General features: G+C 44.8%; 1 protein-coding gene across 1 annotated transcript; it reads left to right on the forward strand.

Moving 5' to 3' along the window:
• The first annotated feature begins 634 nt into the window (after positions 1-634).
• On the forward strand, positions 635-16,341 carry LOC140913625 (uncharacterized). The gene is made up of 3 exons (XM_073350351.1): positions 635-1,070; positions 1,549-1,654; positions 16,227-16,341. Exons 1-3 carry the CDS (start codon positions 665-667, stop codon positions 16,339-16,341), a joined length of 627 nt encoding a protein of 208 aa, XP_073206452.1. The 5' UTR covers positions 635-664.
• Positions 16,342-17,386: the final 1,045 nt, after the last annotated feature.

Here is a 17,386-nt window from a genome sequence, read left to right on the forward strand (position 1 = left end):
CATCCTTCTTGAAGTGTGGGGCCCAAAACTGGACACAGTACTCCAGATGAGGCCTCACCAATGTCGAATAGAGGGGAATGATCACGTCCCTCGATCTGCTCGCTATGCCCCTACTTATACATCCCAAAATGCCATTGGCCTTCTTGGCAACAAGGGCACACTGCTGACTCATATCCAGCTTCTCGTCCACTGTCACCCCTAGGTCCTTTTCCGCAGAACTGCTGCCTAGCCATTCGGTCCCTAGTCTGTAGCTGTGCATTGGGTTCTTCCGTCCTAAGTGCAGGACCCTGCACTTATCCTTATTGAACCTCATCAGATTCCTTTTGGCCCAATCTTCCAATTGGTCTAGGTCCTTCTGTATCCTATCCCTCCCCTCCAGCGTATCTACCACTCCTCCCAGTTTAGTATCATCTGCAAATTTGCTGAGAGTGCAATCCACACCATCCTCCAGATCATTTATGAAGATACTGAATAAAACCGGCCCCAGGACCGACCCTTGGGGCACTCCACTTGATACCGGCTGCCAACTAGACATGGAGCCATTGATCACTACCCATTGAGCCCGACAATCTAGCCAGCTTTCTACCCACCTTATAGTGCATTCATCCAGCCCATACTTCCTTAACTTGGAAATGCCAAAACCTTTGTGAAAATCTCCCAGGGCATGAAGGACAGAGGCCATAACAGGGACCCGAAGCAGTGCCGCGTGAAACTGAAGGAGCTGAGGCAAGCCTACCAGAAAACCAGAGAGGCGAACAGCCGCTCTGGGTCAGAGCCCCAAACATGCCGCTTCTATGATGAGCTGCATGCCATTTTAGGGGGTTCAGCCACCACTACCCCAGCCATGTTGTTTGACTCCTTCAATGGAGATGGAGGCAATACGGAAGTAGGTTTTGGGGACGAAGAAGATGATGATGAGGAGGAGGTTGTAGATAGCTCACAGCAAGCAAGCGGAGAAACCGGTTTTCCCGACAGCCAGGAACTGTTTCTCACCCTAGACCTGGAGCCAGTACCCCCCGAACCCACCCAAGGCTGCCTCCTGGACCCAGCAGGCGGAGAAGGGACCTCTGGTGAGTGTACCTTTTAAAATGCTATACATGGTTTAAAAGCAAGCATGTGAAAGGATTACTTTGCCCTGGCATTTGCGGTTCTCCTAGTTGTAGTCCTAAAGCCTTTGCAAAAGGTTTCTGGGGAGGGCAGCCTTATTTCGTCCTTCATGGTAGGTCCTGTGTTATCCTCAGGAGAGTGAGATATAATTCATGGTCACCTGGTTGAAATAGAGTGCTTTTCTTCAGGGGACACTCAGAGGAGCCCATTCCTGCTGGGCTGTTTGCCTGTGGCTAAACAGAAATGTTCCCCGCTGTTAGCCACAGGGAGGGGGGAAGGTTGAGGGGGTAGTCACGCGGTGGGAGGAGGCAAAATGCGACCTTGTAACGACCTTGTAACGAAAGCACATGTGCTATGTATGTAATGTTAACAGCAAGGTTTACCCTGAAAGAGTGTAGCGACTGTTTTATAAAATGCTGTCCCTTTTTTTTTCTCCACCAGCTGCATGTGTTTCAATGATCACAGGATCTTCTCCTTCCCAGAGGCTAGTGAAGCTAAGAAAGAAAAAAAACCACACTCGCGATGAAATGTTCTCCGAGCTCATGCTGTCCTCCCACACTGACAGAGCACAGACGAATGCGTGGAGGCAAATAATGTCAGAGTGCAGGAAAGCACAAAATGACCGGGAGGAGAGGTGGCGGGCTGAAGAGAGTAAGTGGCGGGCTGAAGAGAGTAAGTGGCGGGCTGAAGACAGGGCTGAAGCTCAAATGTGGCGGCAGCGTGATGAGAGGAGGCAGGATTCAATGCTGAGGCTGCTGCAGGACCAAACCAGTATGCTCCAGTGTATGGTTGAGCTGCAGCAAAGGCAGCTGGAGCACAGACTGCCACTGCTGCCCCTCTGTAACCAACCGCCCTCCTCCCCAAGTTCCATAGCCTCCACACCCAGACGCCCAAGAACGTGGTGGGGGGGGCCTCCGGCCAACCAGCCACTCCACCACAGAGGATTGCCCAAAAAAAAGAAGGCTGTCATTCAATAAATTTTAAAGTTGTAAACTTTTAAAGTGCTGTGCTTAAAGTGCTGTGTGGCATTTTCCTTCCCTCCTCCACCACTCCTCCTGGGATACCTTGGTAGTCATCTCCCTATTTGTGTAATGAATGAATAATGAATGCATGACTGTGAAGCAGCAATGACTTTATTGCCTCTGCAAGTAATGATTAAAGGGAGGAGGGGAGGGTGGTTAGCTTACAGGGAAGTAGAGTGAACCAAGGGGCGGGGGGTTTCATCAAGGAGAAACAAACAGAACTTTCACACCGTAGCCTGGCCAGTCATGAAACTGGTTTTCAAAGCTTCTCTGATGCGTACCGCGCCCTCCTGTGCTCTTCTAACCGCCTTGGTGTCTGGCTGCGCGTAACCAGCAGCTAGGCGATTTGCCTCAGCCTCCCACCCCGCCATAAACGTCTCCCCCTTACTCTCACAGATATTGTGGAGCACACAGCAAGCAGTAATAACAGTGGGAATATTGGTTTCGCTGAGGTCTAAGCGAGTCAGTAAACTGCGCCAGCGCGCCTTTAAACGTCCAAATGCACATTCTACCACCATTCTGCACTTGCTCAGCCTGTAGTTGAACAGCTCCTGACTACTGTCCAGGCTGCCTGTGTACGGCTTCATGAGCCATGGCATTAAGGGGTAGGCTGGGTCCCCAAGGATACATATAGGCATTTCAACATCCCCAACAGTTATTTTCTGGTCTGGGAATAAAGTCCCTTCCTGCAGCTTTTGAAACAGACCAGAGTTCCTGAAGATGCGAGCATCATGCACCTTTCCCGGCCATCCCACGTTGATGTCGGTGAAACGTCCCTTGTGATCCACCAGAGCTTGCAGCACTATCGAAAAGTACCCCTTGCGGTTTATGTACTCGGCGGCTTGGTGCTCCGGTGCCAAGATAGGGATATGGGTTCCGTCTATGGCCCCACCACAGTTAGGGAATCCCATTGCAGCAAAGCCATCCACTATGACCTGCACATTTCCCAGGGTCACTACCCTTCATATCAGCAGATCTTTGATTGCGTGAGCTACTTGCATCACAGCAGCCCCCACAGTAGATTTGCCCACTCCAAATTGATTCCCAACTGACCGGTAGCTGTCTGGCGTTGCAAGCTTCCACAGGGCTATCGCCACTCGCTTCTCAACTGTGAGGGCTGCTCTCATCTTGGTATTCATGCGCTTCAGGGCAGGGGAAAGCAAGTCACAAAGTTCCATGAAAGTGCCCTTACGCATGCGAAAGTTTCGCAGCCACTGGGAATTGTCCCAGACCTGCAACACTATGCGGTCCCACCAGTCTGTGCTTGTTTCCCGAGCCCAGAATCAGCGTTCCACAGCATGAACCTGCCCCATTAGCACCATGATGCATGCATTGTCAGGGCCCATGCTTTCAGAGAAATGTGTGTCCATGTCCTGATCACTCACGGGACCGCGCTGACGTCGCCTCCTCGCCCGGTATCACGTTGCCATGTTCTGGTGCTGCATATACTGCTGGATAATGCGTGTGGTGGTTAATGTGCTCCTAATTGCCAAAATGAGCTCAGCGGCCTCCATGCTTGCCTTGGTATGGCGTCCGCACAGAAAAAAGGCGCGGAACGATTGTCTGCCGTTGCTCTGACGGAGGGAGGGGCGACTGACGACACGGCTTACAGGGTTGGCTTCAGGGAGCTAAAATCAACAAAGGGTGTGCCTGTACATCAAGGAGTATTTCAGGCAGGACTGCACGGAGGGTTCCAATAAGAAATGGTGCACCTAAGTTATCGTTGTTATTGGAACAAGGAGGTTAGCCTGGCCTCTGATTGATACATGGCTAGATTTACCTCACTGCACCTTCTCTGTGAGTGACTGCAGTGTGATCTAGACAGGGGAGGAGGCAAATGAGTACAAAACAAATCTGGTCTATTTCTTGTTCTGACCCACTCCATCTATCTTTTACATCTTTGGCTGGCAGCAGACGGTGCAGAAGGACTGCATGCCATCCACATCTCATGGCTGCTCGGCAGAAGATGGTACAGTACGACTGCTAGCCATCTTCATCTCTTGCCTGCCTGGCATAAGATGGTACAATACGACTGCTAGCAATCCTCATCTCCTGCCTGCCTGGCAGAAGATGGTACAGTACGACTGCTAGCAGTCCGTATCGCCTGCCCGCTCACCATAAGACGGTTCAATAGGACTGACTGCAGGACTAAAGAGAATGACCTGCTCAAGTCACTCCAAATTTAGTCCCTGCGCCCATGTCTGCCCAGGCGCTCCCAGCCGACGTGGCCAGGAGCACCTCGGACACGACGAGGACGACTACCAATCGTATTGCACCGTCTGCTGCCAGAAGGCAATGGGTTGCTGCTACTGTGCAGCAAAGCCGTACCGCGTCTGCCAGCACCCAGGAGACATAGGGTGACGGTTACCTGAGCTGGCTCCATGCTTGCCGTGGTATGGCGTCTGCACTGGTAACTCATGAAAAAAGGCGCGAAATGATTGTCTGCCCTTGCTTTCATGGAGGGAGGGAGGGAACGGGGGCCTGACGACACGTACCCAGAACCACCCGCGACAATGTTTTAGCCCCATCAGAGTGCTCCATTGTGAGTGCTCTGGACAGCACTCTCAGATGCCCGATTGTTTGCCATTGCTCTGACACTGGGAGGGGCGCTTACAGGGTTGGCTTCAGGAAGCTAAAATCAACAAAGGGGGTGGCTTTACATCAAGGAGTATTTCAGGCAGGACTTCATGGAGGGTTCCAATAAGAAATGGTGCACCTAAGTTATTGTCCTTATTGGAACAAGAAGGTTAGCCTGGCCTCTGATTGATACATGGCTAGATTTACCTTGCTGCATCTTCTCTGTAAGTGACTGCAGTGTGATCTAGAAGAATGAGTCCCCTAGACAGGGGAGGGGGGGAAGCAAATGAGTACAAAACAAATCTGGTCTATTTCTTGTTTTGATCCACTCCATCTATCTTTTACATCTTTGGCTGGCAGCAGACGGTGCAGAAGGACTGCATGCCATCCACATCTCATGGCTGCTCGGCAGAAGATGGTACAGTACGACTGCTAGCAGTCCGTATCGCCTGCCCGCTCACCATAAGACGGTTCAATAGGACTGACTGCAGGACTAAAGAGAATGACCTGCTCAAGTCACTCCAAATTTAGTCCCTGCGCCCGTGTCTGCCCAGGCGCTCCTGATCGACCTCACAGAGGCGACCAGGAGCACCTCAGACATGACGATGACGGCTACCAGTTATACTGTACCGTCTGCTGCCACAAGGCAAGGGGTTGCTGCTACTGTGTAGCAATGCCATACCGCGTCTGCCAGCACCCAGGAGACATAGGGTGACGGTTACCTGAGCGGGCTCCATGCTTGCCGTGGTATGGCGTCTGCACAGGTAACTCAGGAAAAAAGGTGCGAAATGATTGTCTGCCCTTGCTTTCACGGGGGGAGGAAGGGAACGGGGGCCTGACGATATGTACCCAGAACCACCCGCGACAATGTTTTAGCCCCATCAGGCATTGGGATCTCAACCCAGAATTCCAATGGGCAGCGGAGACTGTGGGAACTGTGGGATAGCTACCCACAGTGCAACGCTCCGGAAGTCGACGCTTGCCTCGGTACTGTGGAAGCGCTCCGCCGAGTTAATGCACTTAATGCACTTAGAGCATTTTCTGTGGGGACACACACACTCGAATATATAAAACCGATTTCTAAAAAAACGACTTCTTTAAATTCGACCTAATTTCGTAGTGTAGACATACCCTTAGTATGTGTTTATACAGAGCCTACCAAAATGGGACCCCGACCTTATATGGGGACTGTGGACTGTTCCCATGTTAGGTTTTCAAGTGAAAATTATTATTATCCCTTTCTCAGAAAAAGTTGAAGTGGGAATAGAATTTCAGGCCCAAAGACACCCTCATATGAAGTTCTGTAAAAATATATATCAACTCTTTTATTCATCTTATGTATGATGGTGCACCATAGTAACATAAAAGTTGATTCACCTCTAGTTTATATCACAAATTGCTCGTCCTGTTACTCAAACTTCTAAGCATATTATTTATTTATAGTCTGATAGTGCCCACAGACCTCAACCAAGATTGGGGTCTCATTGTGTTAGGCACTGCAGATAAATGTATCTGACTGACTAAAACACTGGGGCAAATGAAGTTAATAGTGAATTTCCTGCCAGCGGCAACAACAGCAGTATGGAAACAAAAGCACAGCGGGTCAAATTCTGTCCTAATGTATACTGCATGAAATCTCATTAAACTCAATTCTGCTCTGTTCAGTAACAATTTCTATAGTTAATGGAGCTGGTGAAAGTGAGAATGGAATCCAGCCCATTGACTGCTGTTGAGTGACACAGACTGCAAATTAGTGCAAATCTGGACTGTTGTATTTAAGATGAAAATTCATGTTCTGTAATAGTAAAACCATAGTAAAAACATAGTCCATGCAATCCAAATTTCCTGTCTCCAACAGTGACTAATGCCAGATGCTTCAGAAGAAGGTGCAAAACTCCCAAAATGCAGCTAATAGTTCCATACTATTCCATGAAGGGGGTAGGGAGTAATTTCATCCTGATCTCAGATGGGTTTTAGGTTTATGTCTTGAACCATGAGGAATGATAGCATATAAGTTTTTATCCTAGCTCATATAAAAATACGTAATTCTATTAGTCATATAAATACCCCAGGTCCTTTTTCTTCACACATAAGAAGAAACTAGTTGTGATTACTTGTCTGAAGCACACACATCCCAGGTAATTTTTAAATGGGAGATATTTTAATTAGAGGTGACTGACCCACTCTCAATCTTTGTGTCGTATCAGGGATGACTTTTCAATTTACAACTTTCTGTTGGCCTTTTCTGCTATGAAATCCATTATATATGAGCTGATCTTTCTTTGCTTCAAAGGCAGCCACTACAAGTATAAATTGTCTTAGGGGAGCTGGTTTGTCACTGACACCGGGCATATCAGTGCCAGCCATGACTTAACTGGCATTGCAGAATGAACTAAAAGACACATAATGACAATGTTTAATATGGTAAAACTAAAGACTGACACCAGCAATCTCTTCTAAATCAGATTAAAACTAACCAAGGGACAGCCAAAGGTAGTTGAAATGGTGATGTGGGTGAATGCCTTACACCTCTGAAGATTTGATTTCAAATTTTAGCCCAAGCCAAAAGTGGAAGTCAACTTGGGAGATCTTATCCTAAATCTTTGCATGTCCAAAAAACAGAACACCAAATATTTCAACACAATTGTTTTTCATTGCTCAAAAATGGCCCAAATTGAAATGACAGGCACTCAGGAATGCAATGGAAGAGACTGCTGTGAGTAAGAGGACTAAGGTACATTGGTGGAGCTGTGCAAATGAAGCTTGCTGATTGCCAGCCCATAATATAATCTATATTCTGCCCTCCCTTCTACTCTGTGCCTTAGTTTGAACTGAAAGGTCAGTATTTGCCAATAGTTATCATAGCTTGGTATCTGAGATTACCATAGTTGTTTCCTACATGTGGAACCAGAGATATTTGTGGTAACTTTGTGGTGCTTGGCAGATATTGACATTTACATAAAATTACATTATGTTCATACATCAACTCTACAGTACATGAATCAGAGTTTTAGCCAGCCTTGTGCTCACTGAGTTTCTATGCCCTATGGTTTATTACTAGAACTGTCATCCTTTGTCAGGAGATGACAGGAACTATAGTCATCAAGTCCTTTCTTCTGCAGGAAGATGTCAAATCACAGTTTTTGCTAAATTGTCTAATCCATCTTTTCAAATATTCTTATATTCAAGTGTACAGTGAACATAAAAAAGAAAGAATTTTGATTTTATGATAGGATAAATGTACTTGATATGAAAATTCAATAAAAGGAAGCCAGATGTCTGTATACTTATTTACGTTAGTCTGTCTTCTGTGTCAGTGTCTCCATTAAAACTGTATTTATTTTCATTGCCTCTCTGATTTTTATAATAATTTAGCATTGAATGGGGCACCCTCAACTTCAGTGGCAATGTTAACATAGAGAATTTCTCATTCCATATCTTTCCTTTATTGCGGAAATAGGAGTCATACTGATGTCATGTTTCATAGAATCGTAGATATGTAGCACTAGAAGAGACCTGAAAAGGTCATCTAGTCCTGCTCCCTGCACTGAGGTAGGACCAAATATAATTAGACCATCCCTGACGTGGGTTTGTCTAACCTTTCTTTAAAAACCTACAGAGATGGGGATTCCACAACTTGCTTGGTAACCATAATTCTTCAAGCCCCAATATGCCCAACCACTAAGCAGGAACTTAACGTGTTCCTTTGAATTCAGTAAGATCACTCGGGCATAAAGTTACACATCTGTTTAAGTGATTACTGGATCAGTCCTAAAGCATTATGTGCCTAAAAAAAACCTATTTACCTGTTTTTTCACTGAATGTCATACTATCTGTAAATAACATCTAAAGGGAAACTAATATTCAGTTGAAACTCAAGGGTCAAACAGATCTTAACTATTATCCAATATAGAATCCTACATAAGATTTTCAAGACATATGGCCTCATTCCTGTACCTGAACATTTTATGATCAATATATTTTAAGAACATAAGAACGGCCATACTGGGTCAGACCAAAGGTCCATCAAGCTCAGTATCCTGTCCTCTGAACAGTGGCCAATGGCAGGTGCCCCAAAGGGAATAAACAGACAGGTTATCATCAGGTGATCCATGCCCTGTCACCCAATCCCAGCTTCTGGCAAACAGAAGCTAGGGACCCCATTCTTGCCCATCTTGGCTAATAGTCATTGATGGAGCTATCTTTCATTAATCTACCTAGCTCCCTTTTGAACCCATTTATAGTATTGGCCTTCACAACACCCTCTATCAAGGAGTGTGTTGCGTGAAAAAATACTCTCTTGTGTTTGTTTTAAACCTGCTACCCATTAATTTCATTTGAGGGCCCCTTGTTCTTGTATTATGAGAAGGAGTAAATAACAATTCCTTATTTACTATGTCTATACCACTCACGATTTTATAGCCCTTTATCATATCCCCCCTTAGTTGCCTCTTTTCCAAGCTGAAAAGTCCCAGTCTTATTACTCTCTCCTCATACGGTAGCCATTCTATACCCCAATCATTTTTGTTGCCCTTTTCTGAACCTTTTCCAATTCCAATATATCTTTTTTTGAGATGCAGTGACCACATCTGCATGCAGTATTCAAAGTGTGGGTGTACCATGAATTTATATAGAGGCAATATGATATTTTCTGTCTTATTATCTATTCCTTTCTTGATGATTCCCAACATTCTGTTTGCTTTTTTGACTGCCATTGCACATTGAGTGGACGATTTCCAAGACCTATCCACAATGACTCCAAGATCTCTTTCTTGAGTGGTAACAGCTAATTTAGACCCCATCATTGTATATGTATAGTTAGGATTATGTTTTCCAATGTGCATTATTTTGCGTTTATTAACATTAAATTTCATCTGTCATTTTGTTGCCCAGTCACCCAGTTTTGTGAGATCCTTTTGTAGCTCTTCGCAGTCTGCCTGAGACTTAACTATCTTGAGTAGTTTTGTACCATCTGCAAATTTTGCCACCTCACTGTTTACCCCTTTTTCCAGATCATTTATGAATATGTTAAATAGGACTAGGCCCACTTCAGATCCCTGGGGGACACCACTATTTACCTCTCTCTGTTCTGAAAACTAACCATTTATTCCTACTCTTTGTTTCCTATCTTTTAACCAGTTACCAATCCATGAGAGAACCATCCCTCTTATCCCATGACTGCTTATTTTGGTTAAGAGCCTTTGGTGAGGGATCTTGTCAAAGGCTTTCTGAAAATCTAAATACACTATATCCACTGGATCTCCTTTATCTGCATGCTTGTTGACCTCCTCAAAGAATTCTAGTAGATTGGTGAGGCATAATTTCCCGTTACAAAAACCATGTTGACTATTTCCCAACAAATTATGTTCATCTATGTGTCTGACAATTTTGTTCTTTGCAATAGTTTCAACCAATCTGCCCAGTACTGAAGTGAGGCTTACTGGCCTTAGTTGCTAGGATCACCTCTGGAGCCCTTTTAAAATATTGGCAACACATTAGCTAACCTCTAGTCATTTGGTACAGAAGCTGATTTAAATGACAGGTTACAGATGACAGTTAGTGCTCCTGCAATTTCACATTTGAGTTACTTCAGAACTCTTGGGTGAATACCATCAGGTCCTACAGACCTATTACTGTTTAGTTTATCAATTTGTTCCCAAACCTCCTCTAATGACACTTCAATTTGGAACAGTTCCTCAGATCTGTCAAAAAGAATGGCTCAGTTTTGGGAATCTCCCTCACATCCTCAACAGTGAAGACCAATACAAAGAATTCATTTAGTTTCTCCGCAATGGCCTTATTGTCTTTGAGTGCTCCTTTAGCATCTCGATCATCCAGTGGCCCCACTGATTGTTTAGCAGGCTTCCTGCTTCTGATGTATTTACAAAAAAAATTGCTATTACTTTTGGAGTCTTTGGCTAGCTGTTCTTCCAAATTCTTTTTTGGTCTTTCTAATTATACTTTTACAATTCATTTGCCAGAGTTTATGCTCTTTTTTTATTTTCCTCATTAGGATTTATCTTCCATTTATTAAAGGATACCTTTTTGCCTCTCACTGCTTCTTTTACTTTGCTGTTTAACCATGGTGGCTCTTTTTTGGTTCTCTTACTATGTTTTTTAAATTGGGGTACACATTTAAGTTGAGCCTCTATGAAGGTGTCTTTAAAAAGTTTCAGAGTAACAGCCGTGTTAGTCTGTATTTGCAAAAAGAAAAGGAGTACTTGTGGCACCTTAGAAACTAACCAATTTATTTGAGCATGAGCTTTCGTGAGCTACAGCTCACTTCATCGGATGCATACTGTGGAAACTGCAGCCTATATTATATACAGACAGAGATCATGAAACGATACCTCCTCCCACCCCACTGTCCTGCTGGTAATAGCTTATCTAAAGTGATCATCAAGTTGGGCCATTTCCAGCACAAATCCAGGTTCTCTCACCCTCCACCCCCGTACACACAAACTCACTCTCCTGCTGGTAATAGCCCATCCAAAGTGACAACTCTCTTCACAATGTGCATGATAATCAAGGTGGGCCATTTCCAGCACAAATCCAGGCTCTCTCCCCCCCCCCCGCCTCCCGCCCCGGGACACACACACACAAACTCACTCTCCTGCTGGCAATAGCTCATCCAAACTGACCACTTTCCAAGTTTAAATCCAAGTTTAACCAGAACGTCTGGGGGGGGGGGTAGGAAAAAACAAGGGGAAATAGGCTACCTTGCATAATGACTTAGCCACTCCCAGTCTCTATTTAAGCCTAAATTAATAGTATCCAATTTGCAAATGAATTCCAATTCAGCAGTTTCTCGCTGGAGTCTGGATTTGAAGTTTTTTTGTTTTAAGATAGCGACCTTCATGTCTGTGATTGCGTGACCAGAGAGATTGAAGTGTTCTCCGACTGGTTTATGAATGTTCTAATTCTTGACATCTGATTTGTGTCCATTTATTATTTTACGTAGAGACTGTCCAGTTTGACAGTGATATGTGATATATGTGACATATGCCATCATGTGCCAGCAATGCCCCTCTGCCATTTACATTGGTCAAACACTGTCCACAGCAGGACAGTGGGGTGGGAGGAGGTATTGTTTCATGATCTCTGTCTGTATATAATATCTGCTGCAGTTTCCACGGTATGCATCCGATGAAGTGAGTCGTAGCTCACGAAAGCTCATGCTCAAATAAATTGGTTAGTCTGTAAGGTGCCACAAGTACTCCTTTTTTTTTTTTTTAAAAGTTTCCATGTAGCTTGCAGGGATTTTACTTTTGGTACTGTACCTTTTAGTTTCTGTTTCACTAACCTCCTCATTTTTGTGTAGTTCCCCTTTCTGAAATTAAATGCTACAGTGTTGGGCCGCTGTGATGTTTTCCCTGCCACAGGGATGTTAAATTTAATTATATTAAGGTCACTATTACCAAGCGGTCCAGCTATAGTCACCTCTTGGACCTGATCCTGTATTTTGTAAAAGGTCTCCATATTTTTCTTGTATCAAACACCTAATCATCCCTACATGTATTTCTTTTCAATGAGGCAGCTCCAACGGCAGCATATCACTGTGGTTGTACATACAACACAAGTTACAGCACAAAGCAACTTAATCATGACTAGAATTACTTCAAGTATTACAAGAGCTTCAACTCAGTCATGAGAAATAAAAAAAAACAATTCTTCTAACAAAGTCCAAGAAATCTATGGCTGACCTTAAATATATGGGTATGTGCTAAATTATCTCTAAAGCTATTGTCAGAAGAAATACCTGACTCCTATGCAACAACCATGTCAAGGTTCCTTCCCCTCTCTGAACTCTAGGGTACAGATGTGGGGACCTGCATGAAAACCTCTTAAGCTTACTTTTACCAGCTTAGGCTAAAACTTTCCCAAGGTACAAACTATTTTACCTTTTTCCCTTGGATTTCCACTGCCACCACCAAACGTCTGACCGCGTTTATTTTTGAGAAAGCGTTGTTTGGAAACATCTTTCCCCCCAAAATCCTCCCAACCCTTGCACCCCACTTCCTGGTGAAGGTTTGGTAAAAATCCTCACCAATTTGCATATGTGATCACAGACCCAAACCCATGGATCTTAAGAACAATGAAAAAAGCATTCAGTTCTTACAAGAAGAATTTTAATAGAAGAAACAGTAAAAAAGAATCACCTCTGTAAAATCAGGATGGTAAATACCTTACAGGGTAATTAGATTCAAAACACAGAGAATCCCTCTAGGCAAAACCTTAAGTTACAAAAAGACACAAAGACAGGGATATCCATTCTATTCAGCACAGCTTATTTTCTCAGCCATTTAAAGAAATCATAATCTAATGCATATCTAGCTAGATTACTTACTAAATTCTAAGACTCCATTCCTGTTCTGTCCCTGGCAAAAGCATCACACAGACAGACTCTTTGTTTCTCCCTCCCTCCAGCTTTTGAAAGTATTTTATCTCCTCATTGATCATTTTGGTCAGGTGCCAGTGAAGTTATCCTAGTTTCTTAACCCCTTACAGGTGAAAGGGTTTTTCCTCTGGCCAAGAGGGATTTTAAAGGTGTTTACCCTTCCCTTTATATTTATGACAAACCACCAGTTCTATTTATACAGTGGACTTCATGCTGATTTCTCAAGTGGTTGGTCTACTAACTAAACACTTAACAACAGGCACAAAATGTGTTTCTGTTTGTGCACGTACATAAACATTTCTTTGGCCTTCTTAAATGGCTCTAATTCCTTGTGTGCATGCAATCTGGTATCTGTACAAGGTAGTGGTTGCACTCTGCATGTGCCTACTTGTGTGCAAACACTGATATGTATGTGCCTGTTAAATAGTCAGACATTACGTGTGTACAAATGCTGGCATCTGAATGTGCAAAACTCATGTGACCTATTTCAGATGCGCAGGAGTGTGCGCTTTCTATCCTATGTTTGCAACTGCAAAGTATAGACACAACTATGTGCATGCGAAGTTTTGCACATGCATTTGTGGAGGTCAATTAGGGGCCAGGCTGTACGTTTACCCTCACTGTGCTTCATAATATGTTAGAGAAAATACTGTGGTGCAGTCAGTGGCAGATTAGCCACTGGGCCCACAGGGCCCCAGCCAAGGGCCCCGGCCAACTGGGGCCCTCTGGCTTCCACCCAGCAGGTGGGGCAGGGAAGCCCCCATGCCCACGACCCTGTGCCCGGCAGAAACCATGGAATAGGGGAAGCCCCCACAGCGCCCCACCCCCACCCTATCCCCAGCAGAAGCTGCGGGATGGGGGAAACTCCACAGCTGCCCCCCCCACATCCCCGCCATCCCTGGCAGAAGCCATGAGATGGGGAAGCCCCCCCAGCAGCAGCCCCCGACTCTGCCCTGGCAGAATCCACGGCATGGAAGCCCCCTTCACCAGCCCCCGAAACCTGTCCCCAGCAAAAGCTGCAGGATGGGGGAAGCCCCACTCCCCAGCAGCCCCTATCCCAGGGAGAAGCTTCAGGATGGGGGAAGATTTGGAAAATGGATGAAGAATTAGTGAGACACAGAAATAGAGGAAGGTAATCCCAGAGGTCAGGTGCAGCAAAAAAAGAAGGCTTTTACACTGATACCTGTCAGATTGCAGGATGGGAAATGGCTTTATGTTGTAGATGCACAGAGGAACTTTAGGAGGAGAATATTACTGATCATTACCTACCTTCACAGTCACATTCTCATTTTATCACCTCCTCATATGCAGAACCTGTGTTACTGGATGGGGCACCTCCCTTGTAATGGGGACAGTATCCAATTTGCAAACCAGTTGTGTCTCTTTGTATTTTTAGACTGGAACGATGGTCTAGTGGTTAAGATACTTGCCTAAGACTTGGAAACTCATGTTGAATTCCCTGCTGTGCCACAGGTTTCCTGGGTGACCTTGGGCAAGTCACTTTAGCCTCCCTGTGCCTCAGTTCCCCACCAGTAAAACAGGGACAACAGTCCTTCTTACCTCACAGGAATGTTGTGAGGCTAAATCCACTAATGCTTGGGAAGATCTGATACTACAATAATAGGACTATAGAAGATTAGTTTTGGTCATTGTTGGGTTTTGCGGAGCACTGTGATGGAATTACAGAAAACAGAGATGAAAAAAATCTCAGTCAGATCATCTAATCCATATCCTGGGGTCATGGCAGGAAAACGCATTACTATGTAATCTCCAAAGCTTTGTTAAATCCAGCTGTAAATGTTTCAACTGCCAACGTTTGCACCATATACACTGCGAGACTATTCCACAGATAAACAGACCTTATGGCTAGAGAAGTTTTGGACAGGCCACAGAAAATGTCTGGGTCCTGGTGATCCCTGTAGTCAGGCTCTGAGATACACTAACTGGAGAAGGAAACTTGCACTCCCAGTGCACACCCTGTTCTTGTTCTGTGTTTAAAGAGAGGACTTCAGTCTCCAGGATTGTCCATTGAAACCTTTCATCAGAAGAAAATTAGCTAAATAAAACCAAGGACACATATGTTTATATATTTGAAATAAACTCTGCAACCTTTGTAGAGCCTCTCTTTCCTACTCCTCATTCTGGACCATAAAGTGTGATATATTGGTGAAGAGACATTGAGTAAACGAATACTGATGCCTGATAGCGTTATTCTATTCATTATAAACGAAGTTTGTAGCAATAAAATAGGTGACACTAAGCATTGCAAATATTAATAGCACTGCTAATTACATCATAATAAATTAAAGTTATAGTCTTGCAAACAGCTATTTATTAAAGCAGACGAGCATTGGTATCATTATATGTTTGACAGGATCATATAAATCAAGGGGTTTTTATTAAAAAAAGAGAGAGAATGCTGGACAGATTTCTATGCAATTCTTATCACAAAGCACATCACAATGCTGGGTGGAGTTGCATCAAGTGGCCTTCTGGATCTGTAATGAGCCAGGGAGCTGGTAATGAATTTGCCACAGATTCAGATGGTTCACAGATAATGCAAATTACCTGCTGTTCCTGAAACTCTGCTAAATGCACACCAGAAACTCACTACCAGAGCACAGAAAGGATGATTTGTTCCTGATGTACAGTAACCTCTGAAAGCAATTGCACTAAAGGAAAAATGCAGTGGGATAGGATGCTTGGAAATAGCCAGGACATACCTGTTTGGTGTGAGTGAGCACCACTGCTCCATGGTAGCATGCGGTCAATGCAGAACGATGCGAATAAAGATCTCATTTACAGGGACATTGCGTAAGGCTGCTGGTATCCATTGCTTATTTACTGTATTTTTGGAAGGAAGACTAGTCAATAAGGAACAGGATTGTGAAACAGGGTGTGTGTTCTATTCACCACTCTGTAACTAACTCAGGTGCCTAAATAAATGGAGGACCTGGGCCTAACTCCCATTGATTTCATACCTTTGAGGATCTGGGCCTCAATCCCTTTGTGTCTCACTTTTCCCACCTGTTTAAATGGGGATTATGATATTCACCACCCAGGAATGTTGGCTTTCAAATCACGAACCCAATAGAAACGATGGGCCAAACTCATGTAAACAGGTGCGACTGTACTGACGTCAGTAGAATTGCAGATGCTAACATTGATGTCCGGGTGGACCAGCCAGAGGTGATGCAGCTGAGGGGGACTGTGCATACCTACATGCTGCAGAAGTGATACCATGGCATGGGTGGGGGAGAGGAAGGAGGAAAACAGGCATATTGTTCACAGATAGGATTGTGGACAGAGGGGCCATACACACCATAAATCAGCCATGATCCAAACACGAGGAGAGCAGCAGTAGCACAAGCTTTCTCTGCATATCTTGCAATAGTCAGCACATTGTAGCTGCACCCTCCTTTTCCCTGCCCCAAGTATTGATGGGTATTTTCAACAGAGCAAAGCTTTTTTATTCAGGCTTATTCTTTTTGGATTGAGCTTGTAGGCACTTTGAAAATCTGCAAAGTTCAAGTGCTCCCTGATGCTCCTCTGTCCCATGAAATCTGTCCCATGAAGGACAGGCAGGGCAGAAAAGGTGGGGGAGTAGCACTGTATGTAAGGGAGCAGTATGACTGTTCAGAGCTCTGGTATGAAACTGCAGAAAAACCTGAGTGTCTCTGGATTAAGTTTAGAAGTGTGAGCAACAGGAGTGATGTAGTGGTGGGAGTCTGCTATAGACCACCGGACCAGGGGGATGAGGTGGATGGCTTTCTTCCGGCAACTCGCAGAAGCTACTAGATCGCACGCCCTGGTTCTCATGGGTGACTTTAATCATCCTGATATCTGCTGGGAGAGCACTACGGCGGTGCATAGAAAATCCAGGAAGTTTTTGGAAAACGTAGGGGACAATTTCCTGGTGCAAGTTCTGGAGGAGCCAACTAGGGGGGGAGCTTTTCTTGACCTGCTGCTCACAAACCGGGAAGAATTAGGGGAAGCAAAAGTGGATGGGAATCTGGGAGGCAGTGACCATGAGTTGGTCGAGTTCAGGATCCTGACACAGGGAAGAAAGGTAAGCAGCAGAATATGGACCCTGGACTTCAGGAAAGCAGACTTCGACTCCCTCAGGGAACTGATGGGTAGGATCCCCTGGGGGAATAACATGAGGGGAAAGGAGTCCAGGAGAGCTGGCTGTATTCCAAGGAATCCCTATTGAGGTTACAGGGACAAACCATCCCGATGTGTCGAAAGAATAGTAAATATGGCAGGCGACCAGCTTGGCTTA

Source organism: Lepidochelys kempii, chromosome 6, assembly GCF_965140265.1.
Source record: "Lepidochelys kempii isolate rLepKem1 chromosome 6, rLepKem1.hap2, whole genome shotgun sequence".
Taxonomy (NCBI): Eukaryota; Metazoa; Chordata; order Testudines; family Cheloniidae; genus Lepidochelys; species Lepidochelys kempii.

Bases quoted from the DNA above. Each gene is read 5' to 3' on its own strand.
- LOC140913625 (XM_073350351.1), top strand. From the start codon at position 665: ATGAAGGACAGAGGCCATAACAGGGACCCGAAGCAGTGCCGCGTGAAA. The intron at 1,071-1,548 runs GTGAGTGTACCT...TTTCTCCACCAG, and splicing joins AGGCGGAGAAGGGACCTCTG to CTGCATGTGTTTCAATGATC. The intron at 1,655-16,226 runs GTCCTCCCACAC...TCATGTAAACAG, and splicing joins ATGTTCTCCGAGCTCATGCT to GTGCGACTGTACTGACGTCA.